Source organism: Vanacampus margaritifer, chromosome 20, assembly GCF_051991255.1.
Source record: "Vanacampus margaritifer isolate UIUO_Vmar chromosome 20, RoL_Vmar_1.0, whole genome shotgun sequence".
NCBI classification, from domain to species: Eukaryota; Metazoa; Chordata; class Actinopteri; order Syngnathiformes; family Syngnathidae; genus Vanacampus; species Vanacampus margaritifer.
Genome location: NC_135451.1, coordinates 7,468,661 through 7,491,505, shown reverse-complemented (window position 1 = coordinate 7,491,505; position 22,845 = coordinate 7,468,661). Strand labels below are relative to the sequence as shown.

Here is a 22,845-nt window from a genome sequence, read left to right as displayed (position 1 = left end):
CTTCGAAGGACCTGTTCACCAATCTCCAGTCTGTATTCAGAAAATCAACATTTTCTCTACCCGAACAACAACGAACACGCGGAAGACAAAGATGGTCTTCTAACAACAGTCATGTATATACCCAAATTTTCATTATGCTGGATGGCAAAAATGTTGTATTCTTCTAATGTTAGTAGCGCTTCCGGTTTACCGCCCGCACCATGCCGTCGAAATATGTACGCACTGCATAGCAAGGAGCAGCGTTCAGAAACACACCGGTAAACTTTATGATTAAATATGCAATATTGTTTCTGCTCCTCCGTATTGTTACGTGTATTGTAATTAGGCCGGCAACGATATAAAGGGAGTCCCCAAGTTACCGCTGAGTTCCGTTCCTACGCTGGCGATGTAACATGAATTTCGACTTAAATTGGATTTTACCGTTAAAGTCGATATTTACATCTAAATACTTTGTACAGTAATTAAAAAAACAAAACGTATTTGCGTGACCCAGAAAAGCCAGAACCAATATTTTGCGTTTCCGCACAGACATTCATTGCTGACGGACCTGATGGCAAGCCGATTTGTTCGATGGACGTCCGTTGCTGGAGGTAACAACAACATATCTTTACATAACTTTAAAATGGCGTGATTACTGTGGGAATTTAACAGGGTGGAAAAAGGTGCTATGGACGAGGCACGGGTGCCGTAAAGTCGAAACGACGTACAACATAACTCGAGGTTTCCCTGTATTCCCATATTGATTTTTTTTAGCCCACCCCTAGTTACAAGGCACTTTACTTTTTTAGCTTTTGTTTTTCTCCCTAAACATGTACAAAAAAGTTACTCTGCAGTGCTACAATTTGCTCTAAGACAGAAGAAAATGGACTCTCTCTATTTTTGACATTATATTGAAAATAGCTCCTATAAGGTGTCATGCACTTGTTTCAGGGGCATGATTTGACAAGGGGGTGCAACCGGTAATCTTTTCATTATGCTCGAACGGACGGTAAGCACTTGAGAGGCTTGCCGTGGAAATGCATTTTACATCCCGTCTGTCTGCACATCAGACGCTCTAAATGAAATGATTTAGTGAGAGGTGCCGGGTATTAGTTGTTACTCCGGGACTTGTATTGTTGTCGCACCGAAAGGCTTCTCTTTCAATGCTTATTCAGCATCCTTCGGTCTGCTAACCCATCGTACCCCCCCAGTGTAAACACATGCACCACCATACAGTGAGCGGCAGCCATTGTGGTAGGCGGCGTTGGCATTCGAGATGAGTCGCACCTCGCTTGGATTCCCTTGGATCGCATCAAGGGCTTCTGCGCACTTGTGTTATTAGTTGGCATCCTGCCTTGCCATCAGATTGACTAGCGTAGAGAAATATGAAACACTAAGAAGCAGGTGATTATAGATAAGTAGTCAATTAAATGACAATCTGCGCGTCATTAAAATTAAGCATTTCTTTACATGCCCACCGTTTCAAATGTAGCATCGATCACCTGAAAGCGTAAGCATTGTCATTATTAGTCTCATTTTCAGATTTTTTAAAACATACATGGAGATGTCCACAAATGTTCTCATTCACAATATTTTTCTACAATTATTGAGTAATGTGTATTTGCCTCAGCGAAATGAATTACTAACCCTAATTAGCTTCTCCAACATACCGCCCCTCTAAATACTCCCTCTGGTATGCAATTTAAGTTGGAACCCATTCCACCCTGCCGCATCTCCTCTTATACTTATTTCAAGCTGCTGTGGGGGGAGGGGGGTGTCTTTCTACTGTCTGGAGACTTGTATTAATTTATTTTAGAATATGCCCTTAGTACACAACAATACATATACATCATTCGAACACAATGTTTATGTTTTATACAATCATTTATAACCTAATGGTTTCCCTTAGCAACACCAGGGGCGGGACTATCTGTTTGGAAAATGTCCGAGTTGACTCAGGCGTGTACCTGAAAAGCTTCAGACCAGAATGTGCGGACAACGTAATTACGTAAATAACGTAATTTCCGCTTTTAACTTACTATGTCCAGTATAAGACATTCTATTTATGTCACTCACCACGCTAAATAAAGTAGTCGGTTTCCTCCTTGCTCCAGAAGTGTGGTTCTTTGCTGCGAGCGTCATGTTTGCTTAACACCGGTTTGAGTATTTCCGGTGGGTTACACGCCAGAAGCACGGTCTTATATACTTGTCGTTTTTGCCGTCGAGACACAAAATAATGTGAAAACGCCACAAAGAAATCAATGTATCCAAGGGAGGCTTCTTTAGCGAGTGTTACTTTAAAAATCAAGATTCCTTGCAAATAAAAAAAAAAGAAGAAGAAAATAATTCAATCGAGGTATTCCAAATGCGTTTATATGCGGGTCTTATTCAGGATTTGTAAAACCCGTACAAGAGCATATTTGGGTTTTGCGCGTGTTTACATGGCTTTACATTCGGGTTTTTGAAAGGGTTATTGTCTGCATGTAAACATAGTCACTGTCAAACGCTGCCATTACCCAAACTTTGCGTTGTGATGTTGTGATGTTTTTCCATGCTTTAACCACAACCTTTTTCGGTTGTTGTCCGTTTTTGGGTGGTTAGTCTCCTAGAATGCATGGGTTTACATTTAGAGATTGACTTAACCCCTAGGCGTTATTGTGACCATTTTTTGGCTTTTTGTTGGTTCTGACCAAGCCATTTCAAAATAAAATACTGCCCACGGGTAGTATGAGACATTGTCAAAAGCACGGTTGCCTATTTATTTGTTGTCAGAGTGAAAATGTTTGACACTTTGAGTGTGTAGTTTTAAGCAGTACCAAAGTAAGGTGCCGTCCCAATTCAACAGTTTCATCAGTACTGACATGCCACCTAAATTACCGCCAAATGACTGGATGACAGAGAATCATACCCTCCACGCAACATCGGCAATAGAATAGGAAATACCCCATAATGCACCTTTTATCAACACTATGCTGGATATCCTCCATTGTTGTCCTTTATTTACTGTGACAGGCTGCGCTTCCTTATTGAATTTATTGGCAGCTTTCACCGCGTGTCGTGCTGCTATGATGTCCCTCTATTTATGTGTTGCCGACACATCCAACAGTGGAACCACAAGCCAGATAAAGATTTACTGTTCCAAATGGTAGCATGGCGAGAAAAAAATTTAAATGCAAAGCATGCCGATGTTGTGGTAATGGCAGAAAAATGCTGGTTTCATTGTGTCTATTACAAGTTGCGCAATCCAAACACTTCTACCTCATTATTTTGCCAGCTATTTTAGGAATTTTAACAAACCAGACCTTTTTGATTCTTTGCTGTTTTTTGCCATTCGGAAGCCACGGTGGTGTGCAATGAGTCATAAAAGCCAGCATGTGTGATTGTGCCTCACCACGTATCTGGGTGCCATGTGGCAGTGAGCGCCTCAGCATCGCTCTGCCAAGAGATAAGAACACAGAGTAAGCCGCTCACCGTGCCAGCATACTGGATTTCCACTCTGAATTATCTTTGTTGGAAGCTGTAGGGCTGCTCTATTTCTAAAGTAACAATTCCTACAGAGCACCATGTTGACTTTAAATTCTTTACATGCTCAGTCTGAGAAGCTATTTGAAATAGATTATCAATAGCGAAGCACTTGACAGTGAGGCAGAAAAAGTGAAATCCCGCGCGGGCTGGAATTTGTAAGGTTGTTAAAGCTTTGTAATGAAGGACACATTTGCCCGATGATTAGAGCTAATAGCATGTATCAGGGTGCTCTAATTGTTGTTGATTATGTAAGTACTTTAATCTCAAGTACTTCATGTTATATTATAGTGCCGTTGAGATTTAAGGGGGAGAAGCTTTTTAATTGAGCGTGTTATTGGAGATTAGCGCATTGTGATGTAAAGGGAGACGAGCTCCTGATAGAAAAGGTGGGAGACTGTTGTGCTGACTGGATGAACACCTTTCAGCAGACTTGTGCCAGCGTTATATTGGCTGAAGTCAGCAAACAGGTCTGCGACAAGAGGGCAGCGCCTACTGGGAAGTGTAGGCGGGGGCTGGCATACGGCTAACTGCTCTCATCGCTTTTGCTTCATCACTTCACAGCCTCGTTAGGATGCGTTTTCAGCTTGTTTGTGCTTGTTTGAGCTGAGATCATTCATTTGTGGGTTATGTTGTTGGTCGGTGACCCCACAGTGACGAGGCAGCATCCTATAGGAATGAAAGGCAAGTTTACACCAATAGTACAGTTCAGCTCGCCACAGCAATGCATAAATCGGATTAATCTCTTTTGCCATTGTTGCGTCATTTACATCCTTACACAAAAATGTGTCAGGCTTCCCTTCACAAATCTTGTCAACAACTGCAGCACCGACAAATCCAAATTTGATTACATTGTTAAAACCCGTGGGCAGTATTTTATTTTGAAATGGCTTGGTCAGAACCAACAAAAAGCCAAAAAATGGTCACAATAACGCCGAGGGGTTAAAACAGTCAGCAGGAAGAAAATATTTTCTAAGTAGGATTTTGTGTTGTAGTCAGTCTCAAGTTTTTTAGTCACAAACTCTGTCCATCAACTGTAGTCTGTCTACTAATCTCATTCACAGCAGGACCAAGAACAAATGCTTGCTGTGATGCAATTACGTATTTATTACAACAGGGAATATTGCAGTGTGTTCTTCCGTTGTCCTATGTTGCTTCTCATAAGCACTTATTTTTAACCAGAACTCATATTGAAGAAATTGCAATTTAGTAAACAAAGGTTTGGTAAAATGTGTCACAATGCACTAAATGTAATTGTCCTCTTTTTTTTGTTCATCGTTATTATGAATGTTTCAATTATGAATACAGAAGAGAAAATAAGACATTTTACTTAATAATGAACGACCAACTGTTTTCATTTTTGAGATAATCAACATTTCAAACCGTATTTTCTTCTCCAGAAACATTAGTGAGATTTGGGCTATGAGAGACAAAGTTGTCAGAACCACAGTAGCAATTTTGCGGGCTCAAACAGCACATTTGATTAAGCCTGGTTTGTAAAAATAAAAAATAAAAATAGTAGGAACTGCAACTGTGCCAGGCTGTCATCAAAAGTGTTATTTTTGTGTACTAAAATGCCTTTGAAACAAAGTCAAACGTTTCTTGACAGCCTATATCGGACACTAACTTAGCTGCTAGCCACTAGATGTTAACGCTAGCAAGATGCGCCATATGTCAATGTCAGTGTGATTAATTGGTTTTTTTTTTAGCTATTAAACATGATTTCAGGATGACTTATTGATACTGGTGGCAACAGTTTGTGACGGCAAGATAAACTGACCCCAGTTACAGTCAGGAACAATGTCAACATAAAAACGCGAACAAGGCATTGATGTCCATGTAGTCTTTGTTGAGTTAAGCTTTATTTTGAAGTTGGCATTCTTACACGCGTGCCTACGAAAATACCAAAGGGAAGAAAACTAAACTTATGTGCAAATGTAGGCCCCACTTTGTGCTATATGTATGAAAATCATTCAGAAATAGAAAAGCTGTGGGTGATTTGGGACGCTAGCAAGCTAGCTCACTGTTAGCTCCAGCAATTCGGATGACTTCGAGAGCTCACACTTTTCTTCGTAAATAATATTTCAAATGAGTTCCCGTATAAATATGGTCCAAAGAGTCACCATTTACAATTCCATGTCGCTTTTAAACTGTTTACTTTTGGGAACAATACCATGCCAATGACCATGCGAGTAAGTCACTGTGGCGATTTTGTTGCGCTGCTAAGTGCTAACTATGGATTAGGACAAGTGCAGACGCTCCCCAACTTACGAACGAGTTACGTTCCGAGCGATCGTTCATAAGGTGAATTCGTTCGTAAGTTGCTTCAGTGCTATAATTTGTATTATAATTTATGTTTAAAGCCTATATAAGTATATTGAAGGTTTATATAAGTATGTTTAAGGCTTGTACAAGTAACCTGCATTGGTTTGTACTGAAAAAAACTTTTAATAAAATGGAGAGAATACATACAGTACTGTATGTTAGAGAGAGAGCGAGAGACACTTAATGGAAGAACACTTAGGAAGAAGTTGAGGGTCGAGGAGAAGAAGATGAGGGTTGATGAGTATCTTCCTTGGAGGATTTACTAGAAACTGGCCGAAAGAAGCGATCCAACGACGATTGCACAGTTTCCTTCTTTTTTTCATCATAAATGATGCGGTAGCACTGTATGGCATCATTCAATTGATTTGCAACCTTTGTGCAACGTTCAATATTTGGGTCTTGCTGCTCGAAGAGTGCGATGGCTTTATCTATGAGCGAAAACACTCGGAAAAAGGCGCGCAATACAAAATCTAACTTACAGCATCTCTTTCCGGACATTTTCCGACACACGCGCAGACATGTTCATATGTACCGTTGTTCGTAACTCGAATATTCGCAAGTAGGGGAGCGTCTGTATACTCTAATCACTCTGCTACATCACTATTATAATAATCTCTTCAAGAGATAGTAGAAACAAAAATTCCAACAACATAGCCTACTGTTAAATCCACCAGCGTTTGTCTCTGTTGTGTAATTGCTTGTGGCATAATGTTAGTTGTTTTACTTTTGGGGTGTCAATACGAGTTACTCTATATGAATATTCAACATGGGCCTGCAGGAGAAACAATATACGTTTGAGTGACGGTACCTGAAACCCTCCCCGGCTTCTTCACAAACCTTGTCTTTTCAAATCCCTCCTGGACACCGCCTGGTTGCCTCCAGCATAACAATTTAAATCCCACCTGATAATAGCTCTTGTCACACTGACAGCTGTCATCAAGTCAGCCATGTACACTCTTTAGTTTGCTTCTCAAATTAGCAAGTGGATTTTCTCATAACGCTCTTTGTGTTTCTTTGTCTATAAAAAGGAAAAAATCACCCTCAGGGAAAGCAACCAAGCATAGAGCAAGTTCTGTTATTGTGGCTGATCATTTTAAGCAGTTTTGATTTTAACCAAACCACAATTATTGTAGCAGTAAATTTTTGTTGAGAGCTTCGTGTGAAAGTCACTCAGAGTTTTAAATCATGCATGTGCACACTATGCAATATTGCTGCTTGGTGACTTACATACACGCGACGTCTGGTTCACTGAATTGTAACATTTGCTTGGTTTTGACAGAAAATCAAAGCTTTAGTTAGATTCAGCTAGATAACGGCGCATGCTTATTAACTTCCACATTGACCGCCAACCATGAGTTTCCACAGCAGTTGAATTTTTGATTTTTGTAAATGTATAGAGGATTTTCTTACAAAATAATGTTGACCTAGTCTATGACCTTGTTCGAAAATAGGCAAGATTATTATTCTCTACTATACCATACTGTACTATTACTATAACAGTGATTTGCTTTTTATTTGTCCAATTGACATATGGATCAGTGTTAACCATGTAATGGAAATTGGTAAATGGGAATTCATTTGACAATATTTGTATTGATATTTTCTGTATTTTGTTCTTGAAATCAAATATGCAGTAGTGCAGTACTAGCTTAGCATTCTAAATGCAACGGTTACATAGCTCAACAACATGGCAGACGTCAGTGGGAAGCCAGCAGAGTTTATCCCTCGAAAAGATGAATGACATCACGTAGTAATGTATGTAATGGAATTGCGATATGGGACCCTAAGTGGCAATAACTTCCCAAGCCAGCGACCTATGGACTACACCAGACTCGAATGTAACAAGGAAGGTCTTAGACTGGCCAAGTCAACCACCAGACTTCAACCCAGTAGAACCTGTATTTTAATTCCTAAAGAGGAGACTGAAGGGCGAAACTACCACAAACAAGAACTGAAAGGGGCCGCAGTAAAGCATTTCAAATGAAGAATGCAACAGTCTGCAAAATGCAATTCTGGACTTGTGTCTCTTAACTTATTCACTGCCATTGACAGCTATAGACTTTTAAAAAATTCATTTGAACTATTTCTATTAGTTTAACTTTTTTTTTTTCATTTTTGTTAACAAGAGTATGAAAACCTAGATTTTTTTTGTACATTTAGAACAGATATAAAATTTGTGATTAATCATGAGTTAACTAGTGAAGTCATGCGATTAATTATGATTGCAAATTTTAATCGCCTGATGCCCCTAATTTTTAATAATCTTTTCTTTTAAACAAAAAAAAACCTTTATTTTTATTTTTTAATAATCTTCTTTGTTTTAAGGGAAAGATTATTACAAATTAGGGGCGCCAGGCGATTACAATTTTTAATCGTAATTAATCGCATGACTTCACTAGTTAACTCACGATTAATCACACATTTTATATCTGTTCTAATCCAATAAAAAAATTGTAGGTTTTCATACTCTTGTTAACAAAAGTGGGAAAAATTTTTTAACTAATATAAATAGTTCAAATAAATTTTTGGACCTCTATAGCCGTCAATGGCAGTGAATAAGTTAATATTCATCTTTTGATCTGAAACCACTAACTAAACTGTGAAATTTATCCTTGGAATTTCACCACCAAAAATACAATAAATTAATATGCTGATGATTATACACACCATTAGACTCGGGTTTGTTGTCACTCACATTGTGGCTTGATTACAGAACACCTCAAATGTAGTAGATTAATGATGAATAATAAGTATGTCACTTTTTATCTGCTTTAGTTGTCCATAGAGGAAGAATTGGGGCACTTTGCATTATCTTACTCTTTTATTGCAAACATAATCCCTGCGCACGATCCTGCTATTCAAAGGTGCATTAGTTCAGCTGCCATGCTCCCACTAAGAAGTCAAATGTGGGTGAAGGTTTGGCAAGGCTGTTCCATCTCACTGCCAACAGATGCTCTCCAAGGGTTTGCGCAGGCAGATGCCCACACTGAGCAGAGCCAGCCAAACAAGACTGCCTGCTCCGAGCGTGCGCGCCCCGGAGCCCCTAGAGGCTAGTCATTATTTGGTGGATTAGCATAATGCTACAAGCCAACATTTTCAATGGATTCTCAATGATTGTCCGCATAGCTGGTTTAAATCACTAATTAAGTGTTTCAATAATCCTCATTTGCTAGTCTCAATCTCTGGGGAATATTTTGCTGGAGAGTATTTTCGTAGTTTCTGTCACAAAATAATGTGCGTACCTTATTTAAATTGAAGATGCTAAAAGTTTTATGACGATGCACTCTATTTAGTGATGAGTAATGGCATGAACTGATGACACACATCAGAATGACTGTGAGCCCTGGTGGTGTTATTGAGAACCAGCATTTTGAAGGGACACATATGCAACTGTATTTTATTTTTTATTTTATTTTTTATTTTATTTTTTTTACGTAACCACAAACAACATTTGAGGAAGAAGGCAGTCCACATCTTGCTGCTGCTGTAGTTATTGTGTACCTTAATATAATACAAAGAAAGGAGATGAGCGAGAGTGTGGATTTTTGAGAGATTCTTGGCAATGATCGTTCAGTTGTGTTTTTAGGTGACAGAGACTCTCCAGGCTTTGCTTTTTTTTTACCCACAGGTACATGTGAAATTACAAATGTTGTGAAGTATTATTGTAACTAGTGTCAAAATGAGTGTGTTCATTTAAAGTTCCTTTAACACAACAATTTTTTTAACGCGCGATTAATGACCACCCCTTACTTGGAAAGGCAGTCCATGTCAAAATTTAGCAGTAATAAATGTGAAAATAATACATATATTTGTGGAGACTGGGGTCAAGTTTTGTTTTACAATATTAAAAATGTGCAGAATTTCACAAGTTGCTTCATGTTAAAGATTAGATAGCTCTTAATATTAGAAAAATGCACGGAGCTGTCACCAACGTCTTACAAATGCAATGATGCCATCTAGTGGCAGAAAAAGGAACAACACAAGTCAATATGTCACCAACGTCTTACAAATGCAATGATGCCATCTAGTGGCAGAAAAATGAACAACACAAGTCAATATCACGCTCGTTACAGTGCATCTTTTAAATTTAACTCAATTGTATGAATTATTATGAAATTACTGTATCAATAACTAAAATATGCAGCCATATTTCTATTAGTTAACATTTTTTCCAGTGTATGAAAATTGTGAAAAAAATATTGTACATTTTATTGTACATTTGAAACAGATATAACATTTGCAAATATTCGTGAGTTAACTATTGAAGTCATGCGATTAATTACGATTAAAAATGTTATCACACCTAATTGTAACTAAACTAAAAATCAAGAGACATATCCAAAGCGTTTTGTGTGATTTTTTTTTTTTCTCCTGAAAATGTTCATATAAATTCAAATCGAATGACCTCAGAAGTTGTGTATTTAGCATTAAACATGCAGTGCTGACAAACCCCGACCTGCAAATATTCTCACAAATTTCTCATATCCAAGCAGTGAGAATTTCTAACGCTGGAGTGATTAGATTGATGCGAAAGGCTAAATTACATCTCATTTTCATTTGTGTCAATAATGTTGAGTCAGAAGTAATATAGAAGCTCGATGCTCCCCAGTGATAAGCGCTAATAAAAACCTCGTTTACAGTAAACTGCTCACTCTTTGAATGCATCATTCGAACCTGGATTTTTTCCCCCCTCTAGAATTTACTGTCAGGCTACCCTTGCTTTTCAATGCCACCACCTCCATGCCAGTGAGCTTTCCCATTCCAGCCCCAAAAGTAGGCCAAGCGAAGAGGGTGGAAACGGAGTAGTTTACCGGTGTAGATGAAACGAGGTACAAAGGCTGGAGTCAAACAGGCTGCAATGATGCACCGCATTTTTGCCGATTCCCCGCGTTGCACCCAAGAGCTGTCACGGCGTTCGCTTGTTGCCATGTTTAGAGCGGCGACAGAGCAATTGTAGCACCTCCGCCCGTGGCTTCCTCAACTCTGTCACGTCAGATGAAATCAACTCTAAGAGAGGATAAATAAAGGAAGAGTCGATGGAGTTGGAAAATAAGGAGCAAAAAAAAAAACGGTTGGTGAAATCAGCGTTGCACTTCGTTTCGCTGTGACATTGAATATTTTTATTGTTTTCAGCCACTGGGGAGAAAGCCTTGCCTATTGTGGATGCAGGATTACAGAAGAAAAAGGAAGCCAGTTATAATAGATTGAAAGGCGCCCTCACCTGAAATTCACCTCACCTGACAATATTGCTTTCCATTGTGCAGCTGTCAGCAAAATCTGCCAGCAAGGATGAAATGAATGCTTGCAAGATGCATTCCCTTCCAGCCAAATAACAATTTTGCTAATGCTTTTGTTACAACTACCTTTATGTTTGCTAAATATAGCGGTGACTTGAGATAAGAGTCAAACCATCTTTTGCCATTGAAATAAATGGAAATGCCAATAATCCGTTCTAGGCCCCAGGTTTTGAACCACTGTTATAGTTGTAGTAGTCTTCAATTGGACATTTGACAATCACACATTTTACGTCACGCTATTAAGAAAAAAATGCATAGAATAATAAATGCTCTAAAATAGTGATATGGGCCGTGACTACTGTCGTTGCTATGTGAAAAACACTTTTTTTTTTTTTTTTTTTACAATTTTTGTCATTTTTTACATTTTTATGTTTTTGGGATCAAACTGAATGCAGACATCCCGAAAACATCCACAAAAAAAAAAAGACAAAATGGACATAAGTGTTTTTCACGATATGCTGTGGAATGCTAAAAATAGAATGTGGACCACAAACGGTTAAAGGATTGTGGCACCGCATCATACGCTATTTAGCATTTCGCTAACTGACTGAAAGGCTAAATTATGTGGTTGTTTACATCACTAGCCTGCATCAATTTGAATCCCATCACATTTTCAAAATGTACACGCACTTCTCACCAGCCCCCTCAAGTCCGATCCCTTGCTGACGGACTTTTTCTTTATTTCCCATCCTGTCCACCTAATGAGCATGAGCATGCGCAGCGATCACAAGATCAACCACCGCATCTAATCCCTCATTAACGAGGATTGCAGCCTAAAAAACAGTGTGCTTCTGCTGTGTTTGGCGCCGGAAACGTACACATGGAATCCTACAAACAGGCGAGCCCTCGTCATGCACACACAAACACAGGCTCGTTAATTTGTATCTCTTAGTTTAATTCATGACAAAGAGAGCGCTTAATGTATCTTTAATTTCAGCAGAGTGGAGTTGATTGGTGTGTTTTTACCGGCTCTGTGAAAAGTACTTTTCAGCTACAAAAACCGTTGGCTCCCTCTCATCTTTATAGTATCATCCTGATTATCAGGCGTTCGGTCACAATCAACTGGTAGAGCACCCTTGAGTCCCTTTTGAGATTTGTGAGTTATAATTGCAGTGGATGATTGCAGTCATTGTTGGGAATGCAAGTGGATCCACTTGTAATTAATCAGTGGCGGCTGCACTTCTTCATACTGCTTTTTCCCCCCTTATTTTTATTTTAGTTTTAACCTCCATGGGTTAACGAGGGCTCAGTGTGGCTTGCCTTTAAAACCAGATTGTGTGTCTGCGCGAGTGTGCGCTAGGACACTTTGCCTGTCAGTGTGTCCGAGTGTCGTGATCTTCCAAGCTCAGAGAAAAGTAAAAGGCCCAAGCTCCCTTTCCCCAAGAGTCATCTGCCAATCATCTCCGATTCAGACTGGCGGAGGGCTGGGAGGGGGTGGGGGTGGGGGGAGGGGGTGTGTCGTTGGGGGGCATTCGAATGCATGCAGGAAAAAAGACTGTGAGAGAAATAAAGACGAAAAAGAAGAAAGTCTCCCTTTAGAATGACTAAATAGACCTTCAGTGATCTGACAGAGGGGCCTGGAGCTGAATCACAACTACTCTCTGCGCAGTTAAGTATCCACAGAGGGAATGCTAGGCCTAACCACAATATTGATTTTAATCATCTCTTAAAAACTAAGATTTAAATAAAATAAGACTTAAAGGGTGGTGTGGAAAAATCAGGAAAATGACGACCACGTGTTCCTTTCGCTTTGTCTCACCAAGCCTCCTTTGGAAAATAAAACAAAAATAGGGGAAACATTTCAGAAAGAACAGAATAAATGATATTCATCATTATTATTCTTGATTCCAAATAAAACAGTGCACTGATTTAATTTGCAATGTTAAGTGAACCTGATGACAGACTCATTGATTACCTCTCCCTTGTTCATGATCCATCGCATCATTTTAATTTTAATATCAGTTTTAATAATTTAATATCCCCCCACTACCTCTGCTAATGATTCTACTAAAGAAAAGAACAATTCAAACCGACAATTTCAAAACTCTACCACAGGGGTGGCCAAGTTCGGTCCTCCAGAGCCACTATCCAAGCCTGTTTTCTATGTTTTTCTCCACGTAACACACCTGTTTCATGATCAGGATCGTTATCGGCTTCTGCAAAGCTTGCTGATTAGCTGATCATTAGATTCAGCTGCGCTGAAGGAGGGAGACATGCAAAACAGGCTGGATAGTGGCTCTCAGGGGCCGAACTTGGCCACCCCTGCTCTATCAAGTACATAATAATAATTGGACTTTTTTGCCTTCGTAAAATCACTTTTGTCACTGTCATTGTTGATGCACTTGTTTTGAAATATTTTTGCTGCATTTGACCAATTATGGTTTTAAAATTGTGCGATTTGGAAGAAACCATTTATGTAAATTGGTGGGAATAAATTTGAAGACTACAGATTAATAGTACCGATATCGGGTATCTGTATTAGGCCGGCCGGCCTTATTCAGTGTTTCCCACACCATGTTAATACTTGGGCGGGCCACCCAAGTAGATTCCCCCCCAAAAAAGTAAAAAAAATAAATAAATAAATAAAAAATATATATATTTAAAAAAAGTGTTGCAACCAAGGCCACTCGAGCAGGTATTTGTCAACTATAGCACCCTGATATCAGTACAAGAGTGGATGAAAAAATGTGAAGCAATTGTTGGGTGATGCAACAACAGTGACAATTTGATGAAGCCTCAGAGTGGAAAACAATAACGGCTTCCATTATCTGATAGGACAGTTTGATTGAGAAGCGTATTCTTTTGAGACACATATTGGCAAACCCGGGCCATTACGCAACCAGAAAGTGAAAATCGATGTGGAAGATTTTCGATGAGTGTTCCGTGTGTCTGAGGTCATTTTTGCCCATTTACCCAGAAGTGCAGGTGTTTTAATGGGGTTGAGGTCAGGGCTCTCATCTGCACTCTCAAGAGTTTTATCTAGTGTACAATTTGAGCAGCTTGGTGTTCTAATAACTCATGCTGGGCTGCCCAAGCCATGAACTCTCTGTGTTAGCGATGCACTTATCACCCGGCAGTGACTTTTACACTTACACTCTCGAGCACGGGGGCCATCATCCTGTCCTTCAAAGCATATGATAGCGACACCCCATATAAAAGATAATGGAATGTAAAATGTATTTTTATATCCTCTAAATGCGAGGAGTAGGTGCTGAAGGCTCACTCTACTACTATTGTTTTAAGCTTCGTGAATCTCCCAAATTGACAGGCACTAAAAGAGGCGGATGCATGATGAGGATATGTACACACGGTCCCGCCTCATAAGCTCCGCTCGGTTTATGTGGCAGCCACACACTGGTGCTAAAGGTGGTTAACCAGAAGAGCTCACCGCTGTCTTGGATCTACCCCACTGGGGCCACAAAACAAAAAGTGTTGCAGCCAATGAACACCAAGCAATACTCTTGGTGTGTGTGTGTGTACAAAATCAATTATAGCCATTTAAAGGATTAAACTCATTCCTCTATCCAGGTTGTAAGTCTGCCGGGAGACATAAGGCAATTGAAAAATAAATACTTTTTTTTTTCTCTCTCCAGAAAAAAATTAAAATAATAATAATAATAAATATGATGTGAATATCCGCTGTGTGGTCCGCTGTCACCTGCTTGACCAGCGTCCAGCCTGGGCGTCCTCCGGCCGACCCTGAACCATTTGAAAATATGATTGTAATCCTTGTGAGGATTTGGCCCGGGTGTCTATTACCGCTGTAATCTGTCACACTGGCATCCAATATTCATTCCACGTCCAGGTTAAGCCCGTCTTTCTGTCTGCACCACCTATCACCATGGGAGAGGGAGCAAGGAAGATGGGAGGTAGGATGTGATGGCTGAGCTACTCAAGGCATAGATGGAAGGAGGGAGAATTTCCAAAATGAGATGGTGCAGTAAAAAAAAAAAAAAAAGATTCCGGGGTCGTTATGAGGAAATTATTATTGAGGAGCAAAAGTCTTCATTATCATGAGGAGGGATGTCTTGAAGCATTTAACACATCACAAATCCCAGTTAAGACAACAGATAATGTGCATGACTGCTTACTGTATGTATGTACTAAACGTAGCTGCTGTATGGACTGTCATGAATAAGCAACAAGCTAATTATGCAAATTTTCATGATGAAGGTGATTAGAATTTGCATGCTGGGAATGGCTTCAGTCATTTTTGACCTTTGACATAAAAAGCAGAAGGAGAGATGATCGGTGCTCAAGAATTAGCATTAGCATATATGATATTAGCATATCATCTAAGTCAGAGCTGTATGTCTGCCCACTCAAACATAAAAGGGGTCAAATGATTCAAATTTGACATTTTAATAGTTTTATATACATATATGAAACACATTGATGATATTTTTTATTGATATAAATAAAGGAAATTATAAAGGTTTGCTGGAGGTCAAAATGTGAACCATAATTTGATTACAGCCATCTTTGTCGTTTACATTCGCCCGACTGACTTCCCACCTTCCTCGAATGCAGTATGTCATCCAATCAGCACCCTCGAGCCACCTGCGTCTATTCCAGGTGTACCTTGTTGTCTCGTTAATTTGTTTGTACAGTATTTCTCTGGTTTTGTTTAGTTTGTACTGATTTTCTCACGTCACGTTTACGGTTGATGGAAGTCTACTCCTATGTTTTCTTTTTGTTTGTTTTTTTGGAGGGAGATGCAGATTTTTATCAGGTATATTGGTTATTCCACTGCCTTGTTTTTTTTGTGCTTTGTTTGTTTGTTTGTTTTACTTTAGGGTTTTCCGCTTTTGCATCCACAACTCTGCGATGCAAACCTTCAAAATTGTCAATTTTCACAGCTAATTTACATAATATTTACCCCACACACATTAACATTAGCTAACAGTGTTGCCATTATAGCGTCTGATAACCAGCACGTGCTTGAATGTTCAGCTAAGTTGGTAACAAAAGCATGAGACTTAACTGCCTCCCCATACCAACTGATTTCAGCCAAAATGTTACAAATAGATATTAAGTTTGCTGTAATTATTCGTGTATGTTGACATAATATTTTTTTGTTTTTAGGCCAAAACCAAAAATACGTTCTTGAGTCAGACCTTTTAATAAGCAACAGATATATTGATTTAAATACAGAAAAACACAGACACATTTACTGCGATAATGTTTAAAGATGAATAAAGAAAGAAGCTGGACACAAAAGGAAAAGGAAAAGAATAGATGCTACAGGCTGGGCTCAATTTGCTGTCTGAGCTATACATCGGACACATCTGTCACACATACACATTGATTTGATTGGTGAGAGCCCATCCATCTTGATGTCTTATCAGCAGGCAGTAAATTTATATTCCCTCAAGTCCCATCCTCCATCAATGGCTGCGGTGTAGACAGGCCAAGGTTGTCAGCGCCACAATCACATCTTGGTTTAAAAACTGGGCACAGTTTAAAATCTCAGACACATCTTTGTCCTTATCTCTATTGCTTCATCCTCAAAACATTTTTGGGAATCTTCATTTTGCTGTATCTGTTTTTCGATACCTGTGAATTGGTCAAGAAACCTTACCTTGAATCGTTATGCGCTAATAAGGTAAATTCTTAGTTTTTGCATTGACTTGTGTGCATTTATTTTAGATATGACCATACGCTGTATGGTGGCAGATGACTGAACATTCTTCAAAAAAGTGGTTTATTGCCACTCTCAGATTTTGATTACTATTACATAACCGCGGCTAACTTAATGCTAGCATACAATGGGAAACTCTAAATGTTAGCACACGGGCTAACATTTAGCGCCTATGCGCCGGTGTTGTTGCACTTTAAGCAACAGATATCTGAACACAAACAACAGCACATGTGGACGGATAATATAACAATACTCAGATACATATATTCTTTGTCTTCTTCAAAGAACAACTAATATTATTGGCGTACTGACAATGTGTGGTGCATAACTCTATTTTTCTTATTAAAAAAATATGTATTTATTTTTTTGTGGGGGGGGGGGGTAGAATGGATTAATAGCATTTCCATTCATTTCAATGGGGAAGGGTGATTTGAGATACAAGCATTTTGAATTAAGAGTGTATTTCAATTATTCAAGATAAGAACAAAATGATCTGAAATGAAACGCTTAGTGACAAATCCCCAAACTGGGGATGGATAGATGTACAAAAGTTTGAGATTAAAATTAATTTCGACAAGTGCTTTATTATGTGTCTAAAAGCCCCTCACATAAAGAGCAAGAGTTAATCTCTGTTTCCAACGTCTGAACACTCCAAACAGCTCAGGCTGTGTGAAGCGCGGCTGAATGGAGTCTGCAATCAAATTCATGAGCCTCTGTTTACGACATTGTTGATTTTTATCCTTCTCGTTGGCTGTTAAATTGGGTTAACAGTTTGACAGTAATGGGGACAATGCGATAGGAATTCAGAGCAGTATCCTGCCAACACACACATACACCCATAGAATCGCTATTCTAATCTGATCAAACCGGTGTGTTATGATGACATCAACAGCAATTAAGTGCTCAGTTCTAGCTTGGTTTTCTGTGATGGTTGAACCCTACCCCCATTTTGACCACCCAACACCCCGTTGGGATTTATACAAACATCTTTAGTAATTACAGCGATGCTCCGGTCAATTATTTCTGCATGTGCCAAACCATTAATTGCTTAACAAAGCCCTCACAGGTTCCCCTCCAGTAAAACACAGATGTCTGCCATTGATTTTCATGAGGCCATACACTCAGCATTTTATCTCTTTCCTCTTCTCCGGGTCGAGGTTATTGATCTGCATAAAGGCTGTATTTTGAAGCGTGGGAGACAAGTAACGGCGGAGGCAGTGATAAAATATATTTAACCTGTGGGTTCAGGAGAGTGCTGGACGACTGGCCAAGGTTGCCAAGTTTAACACGCAGCACATTTTCAGCTCCTCGGGGCACAGGAATCGATTATGTTTGGACATATCTAGTGACAACAGCAGTGGGTTTGACAGCATGCACTCGAGAGCCACAACATTAGGTACACCTGCATGTAACAATGGCATCCAAAGCAAGAAACTCAATTTCAATAACTTTCAATAACTCCCTTAGCACAGTTAGCCTCCCAGTTAGCTTCAAATTTACATGTTTTTTTCCCCCTGGTGTCAATCTGACCACAGAAATATCATCGAGTTAATTTTCTGCCTACAAGGTGGCAATGTACAATACTATACGACAAAATAAAGGCCTTTATAATAAAAAAAGAGTGACTAGACAAACTAAAAGAGACGGGGATAGAGGCACATAGCAACTGACCAAATAATCACATTATCATCATAAGGGACATAGTAACCGCATAAGACTAAACATACTAAGAGTGGCTAATACAGTACCACCAATCATACATTATCATCATAAGGGACATAGTAACTGCATAAGCAACTGACAACATCAACATCTTGTTACCCGATGACCTAACCCAAAAAGTCATAAGCGTCCCCAATAAATTAGGGAAAATGCATGAAACATTTACAAGCAAGCAAACAAACAAAACGCCAATCTTAAAGTTAGGGATTTTAATCAGTAAATGGAGTTAAATTGTCCCCAAAAATAATAGGAGGAGGGCTAAGTGGCTCTGTAGTTCTGTTTTGTTTTATTAACAATAGTAGTTAACTATTGATTCTGAGATGTTCTAGAATAAAGTAAAAATTTTAAAGAGAAAGTGTTGTAGTTCAATCAAATCTTGAGTTTTACCATACGTGTTAGACTGTTTGGCAAAAGTCTGCAATTCCTGACAAGACCATTTGTCATTTTAACCAAATGGATGAAACAACGATAAAAATCAATTTTCAAAATTTTCCTGCCATTTTGAAATTCTTGCAAATTGTGACATTTCAATGAAATGTATAGCACTGCTACCATCAGCACATTTGGTGTTTCTGGGTTTTTCTTTGGACCAAAGGGATGTTTAGGCGACATTCAATTAATTTTAAATTTCTTGAAAGTTTTTGACGGAAGCTACCACTACATAAAATGCTATTTGTTGGCGTTTCTCAACACTAACGAAGTCTAGACGTTGTATTTAACTTTCCCCTACAACTTTTCCTTCTTTCATTAGTAATTCCAAACTTTTTCCAAAACGAGATGGACTAATAGGTATACATAGGCTTTGTATACTAAACAGGTTTCAAATATTTATGGTGATCTGCTTAATCCTATATTAAATATATCCATGATATTTTGAAATAATTGCTATCTACCCATTAGCTAGCCTTTTACGATTGCCAAGTGGACATTTTACCACAGTCATTTGCAACAGCTTTACGAGATACTGACAAATACTGTCTTGTCTTTTACCGTGTTTAAGGGCATTAACTCAAATAATCCAATGGACATTACTTGGATACTATATTTTAATTGACCTCGAGAGACTTTTTGTACGGGGGAAATTATTTTCTCATGCATGCAGTCTTGAATATAAAGCTATCGAACATATTAGCTCTGAAGAGTTTGCATTTTCAATATACCAAGAGGCCAAACACACACAGGGCACCAGATGCTGCAGTTAATGTCACACCTTACCTTGCCACCATGAGATTGTGTTAAGAAACCTAGGTGGAAATTTCCACCACCATCCAGCCTTGTACCACCTCGCAACCATGACTTCCCAGAGCAGGAAAATGCCTGTAGGGGATGGTCGAGGCAGGATATTAATGAGGCCCTCCAACAGTTAGGAGGCCTGAGAGATTGCTGTTTCATTGTCACCTTGCCATGGAGGACGGGGGGAAAACTTGCAAAGCTTATTAGCTGAATGAAGCGGTTTCTAAATCTAACTTACTTGTTCTTTGCCTCATTGGATCGCCTTACATCTAAGGCCTGATTCCGTCATGTTTTTCACTACATCAGAATCACTTCCACGCATATGCTGGGTACCATTTAAACTAATCAAATACTGGATTATCTTTTACTGATAAATTGGAGCTGGTAGCACTTAAAAGCGGAGTGCCTTAGGCAGACAGATAAAGCCTCAGGGACTAATGTTTTGAAAAGACCTTTGAGGAGGTGGTTTAGTGAGTTAATGGTCCAAAATTATGCAAGAGCTTTTTTAACCCTTTTTTTTTTCATTTCAAGTTATATTTTTTAAGTATTTGTGGCTAAATAATTCATAAAAGTGAAGATGCAACATACAAAATGAAAACAATTCAAAGTAAATATTGACGTCTCATCATCATAAAAGGTTTGCACAGAATCAGCTCTGCTTCCAAATCAGTGTCTTGATTTTTATTGATTCCACTTAACATCTAATCTTTTTTTTTGTTGTTGTTCCATTTATAGGAAAACCCCTACATGTGTAATAATGAATGTGATGCCAGCACTGAAGAACTCGCCCACCCTCCGGAACTCATGTTCGACGTCGAGGGACGCAACCCCACAACGTTCTGGCAGTCGACATCCTGGAAAAGGTATCCAAAGGCCCTCCTGGTCAACATCACGCTGTCTTGGAACAAGACCATCGAGCTGACGGATGATATCGTCCTCACCTTTGAGTCAGGCCGACCGGAACAAATGGTACTGGAGAAGTCGCTGGACTACGGACGTACCTGGCAGCCGTATCAATTCTATGCTACTGACTGCCTGGATGCCTTCACCATGGAGCCCAAGACGGTGCAGGATCTGACCCAGCATACTCTTCTGGACATCATCTGCACTGAGGACTACTCTCGAGGTTATGTGTGGAAGTACGATAAAACGGTTCGCTTTGAGATCAAGGACCGCTTTGCGCTGTTCGCCGGGCCTCGACTCCACAACATGGCTTCGCTTTACGGCCAACTGGACACCACCAAGAACTTGAGGGACTTTTTCACCATCACCGACCTGAGAATTCGACTGCTCCGACCTGCCACTGGAGCTACAATGGTGGATGAGAACAACCTGTCCAGATACTTCTACGCCATTTCTGACCTTAAAGTCCAGGGCAGGTAAGATCTCAATGCTTCTGCACTGTCCAAACAATCCGTCTCTCACAGACTTCTGTGCAAACGCAATATAATTACCCAACAGGGAAAATAGGTTTACCATTTGTAGTACCTTACCAAATAGACCAATTCACTTATCATCATATAATTTGCTGCTCAATTTCAGTTTTCAGTTAAGTGCCTCAGCATTTAACTGTGTTAAACATCAGAGGTACAATTTCAGCTGCCAGGTCACAGCCGGTAGTAATTAATGTTTGATTTCTGGCTTCCACAGTGGTCAGTGGGTCACATAACATGTAAAACAAGAAGTCATTATACAATTAGCGGAATGAGTAACAAAAGGCTCCCCATATCCTGAACACAACTGTGTGTCACTGGGGCACACACCTAAGTGGATGTGTTTTACGCTGTATTTTACACTTTGTGGTTTTTCAATTGGACGGATGCGAGTGTGGTTGCGGCGGTGTAGGAATGAAGATTTAATCACGCTTGTTTTGCTCTCAGCACTTGAGAGGCTTGCAGTACAAAATGTGCAGCATGGCGAAACATCACAACAATCCAAGTGTTTGGTTACAGTACTAAGTGTCGGGGTCATGTGAGCACAATGTGGCTCACAACATTTGGTGTGTCACAACATTGGCGGGAGATAGATTAGGGACAATGAGAACAAATGAAAACACATCTACATCTATACAAATCAACATGTGATTCAATGACCATTAAGCTTGTGTCCCGCTGAGGAGCGAAAAAACAATAAGAAAAAAACGTTAAAATTGTTGGTGAATGACTTTATGACTGTTTGCGACCTTGAACGAACGCTGACAAGAAATCAGCATTCGCTACCTTCGCAAACGTTCGTCCCTCAGTGGGATACGGGGTTTAGGAATTTAACTGGTCTCATTTTGGTCATTAATGGATTGACCTTCAGTCCTGTTACATTTAGTCTGGTTACTCATGTAAGCGCAGGTTTATATCAGCACATATAATTATAAAATATTTTTAAAGCCCATATCTCACTGTATTGTAGCGGATGTTGTTGTTTTTTGGCCAGGGTTTTTTCAAGGTCACAAACCGTTGCAAAGACAGTCACCATCAGTTTGAATCATTTTTCTTGTCACCAATAAATTTTGAACATTTTTTCAACATGTTCGACCATGTTATTGATGTAAACAATGCAAGCCAACCAGGACTTAAATGAACATGCAAAAAATTTCTTGGTGACAATAAAAGCTGTTTGCGACTATTAAAACAGTTGGGTGACCATCTGGCAAATATCTGCGATGGTTTGACATGACAAGTATTTGGTGCGTCCCGCCTTATCCCTAACAACACAGCTTTTTCAATTTGAATACACTGCACTTACAACCACATGTAAATGTTGTTGGACTAGTGGTTGCCAGTCGGGGAACTGACGATCATCCTTTTTCCCAGCTGCCGTAGGTCACTGGCTCACTTGTTATGGGGCTGTTGTCCCCCATTAGGGTAAAAAAATAACAAAAGTATTTTCAGTAACACGAGTTTAGAGAACTTAATGGCCATTAAAATTGGTCTGCCATACGTGCAGCTTATTTATCTAACTAATCAGACCAAACCTAAGCATCACTAAGGGGCTGTAGCTTTGAACAATGGCCGCGCACCATCATCAGGCCACGGCAATTCACCAGCTCACCGCTGTGAGAGTGATGTTTGCCTGAGAAACATACTTAACTGTTTACCAAAGGTAACACACAGTTCAGCCATAATGAGATAC

At 39.5% G+C, this 22,845-nt stretch overlaps 1 protein-coding gene across 10 annotated transcripts in view; it reads left to right on the top strand.

Moving 5' to 3' along the window:
* ntng1a (netrin g1a) overlaps positions 1-22,845 on the top strand; it is a 106,796-nt gene that overhangs the window by 24,252 nt on the left and 59,699 nt on the right. For all 10 annotated transcript variants that reach the window (XM_077554392.1, XM_077554400.1, XM_077554391.1 and 7 more), the window contains exon 3: positions 20,455-21,098. In XM_077554392.1, the coding sequence (XP_077410518.1) occupies positions 20,455-21,098 (644 nt within the window). The remainder of the gene's footprint in view (positions 1-20,454; positions 21,099-22,845) is intronic.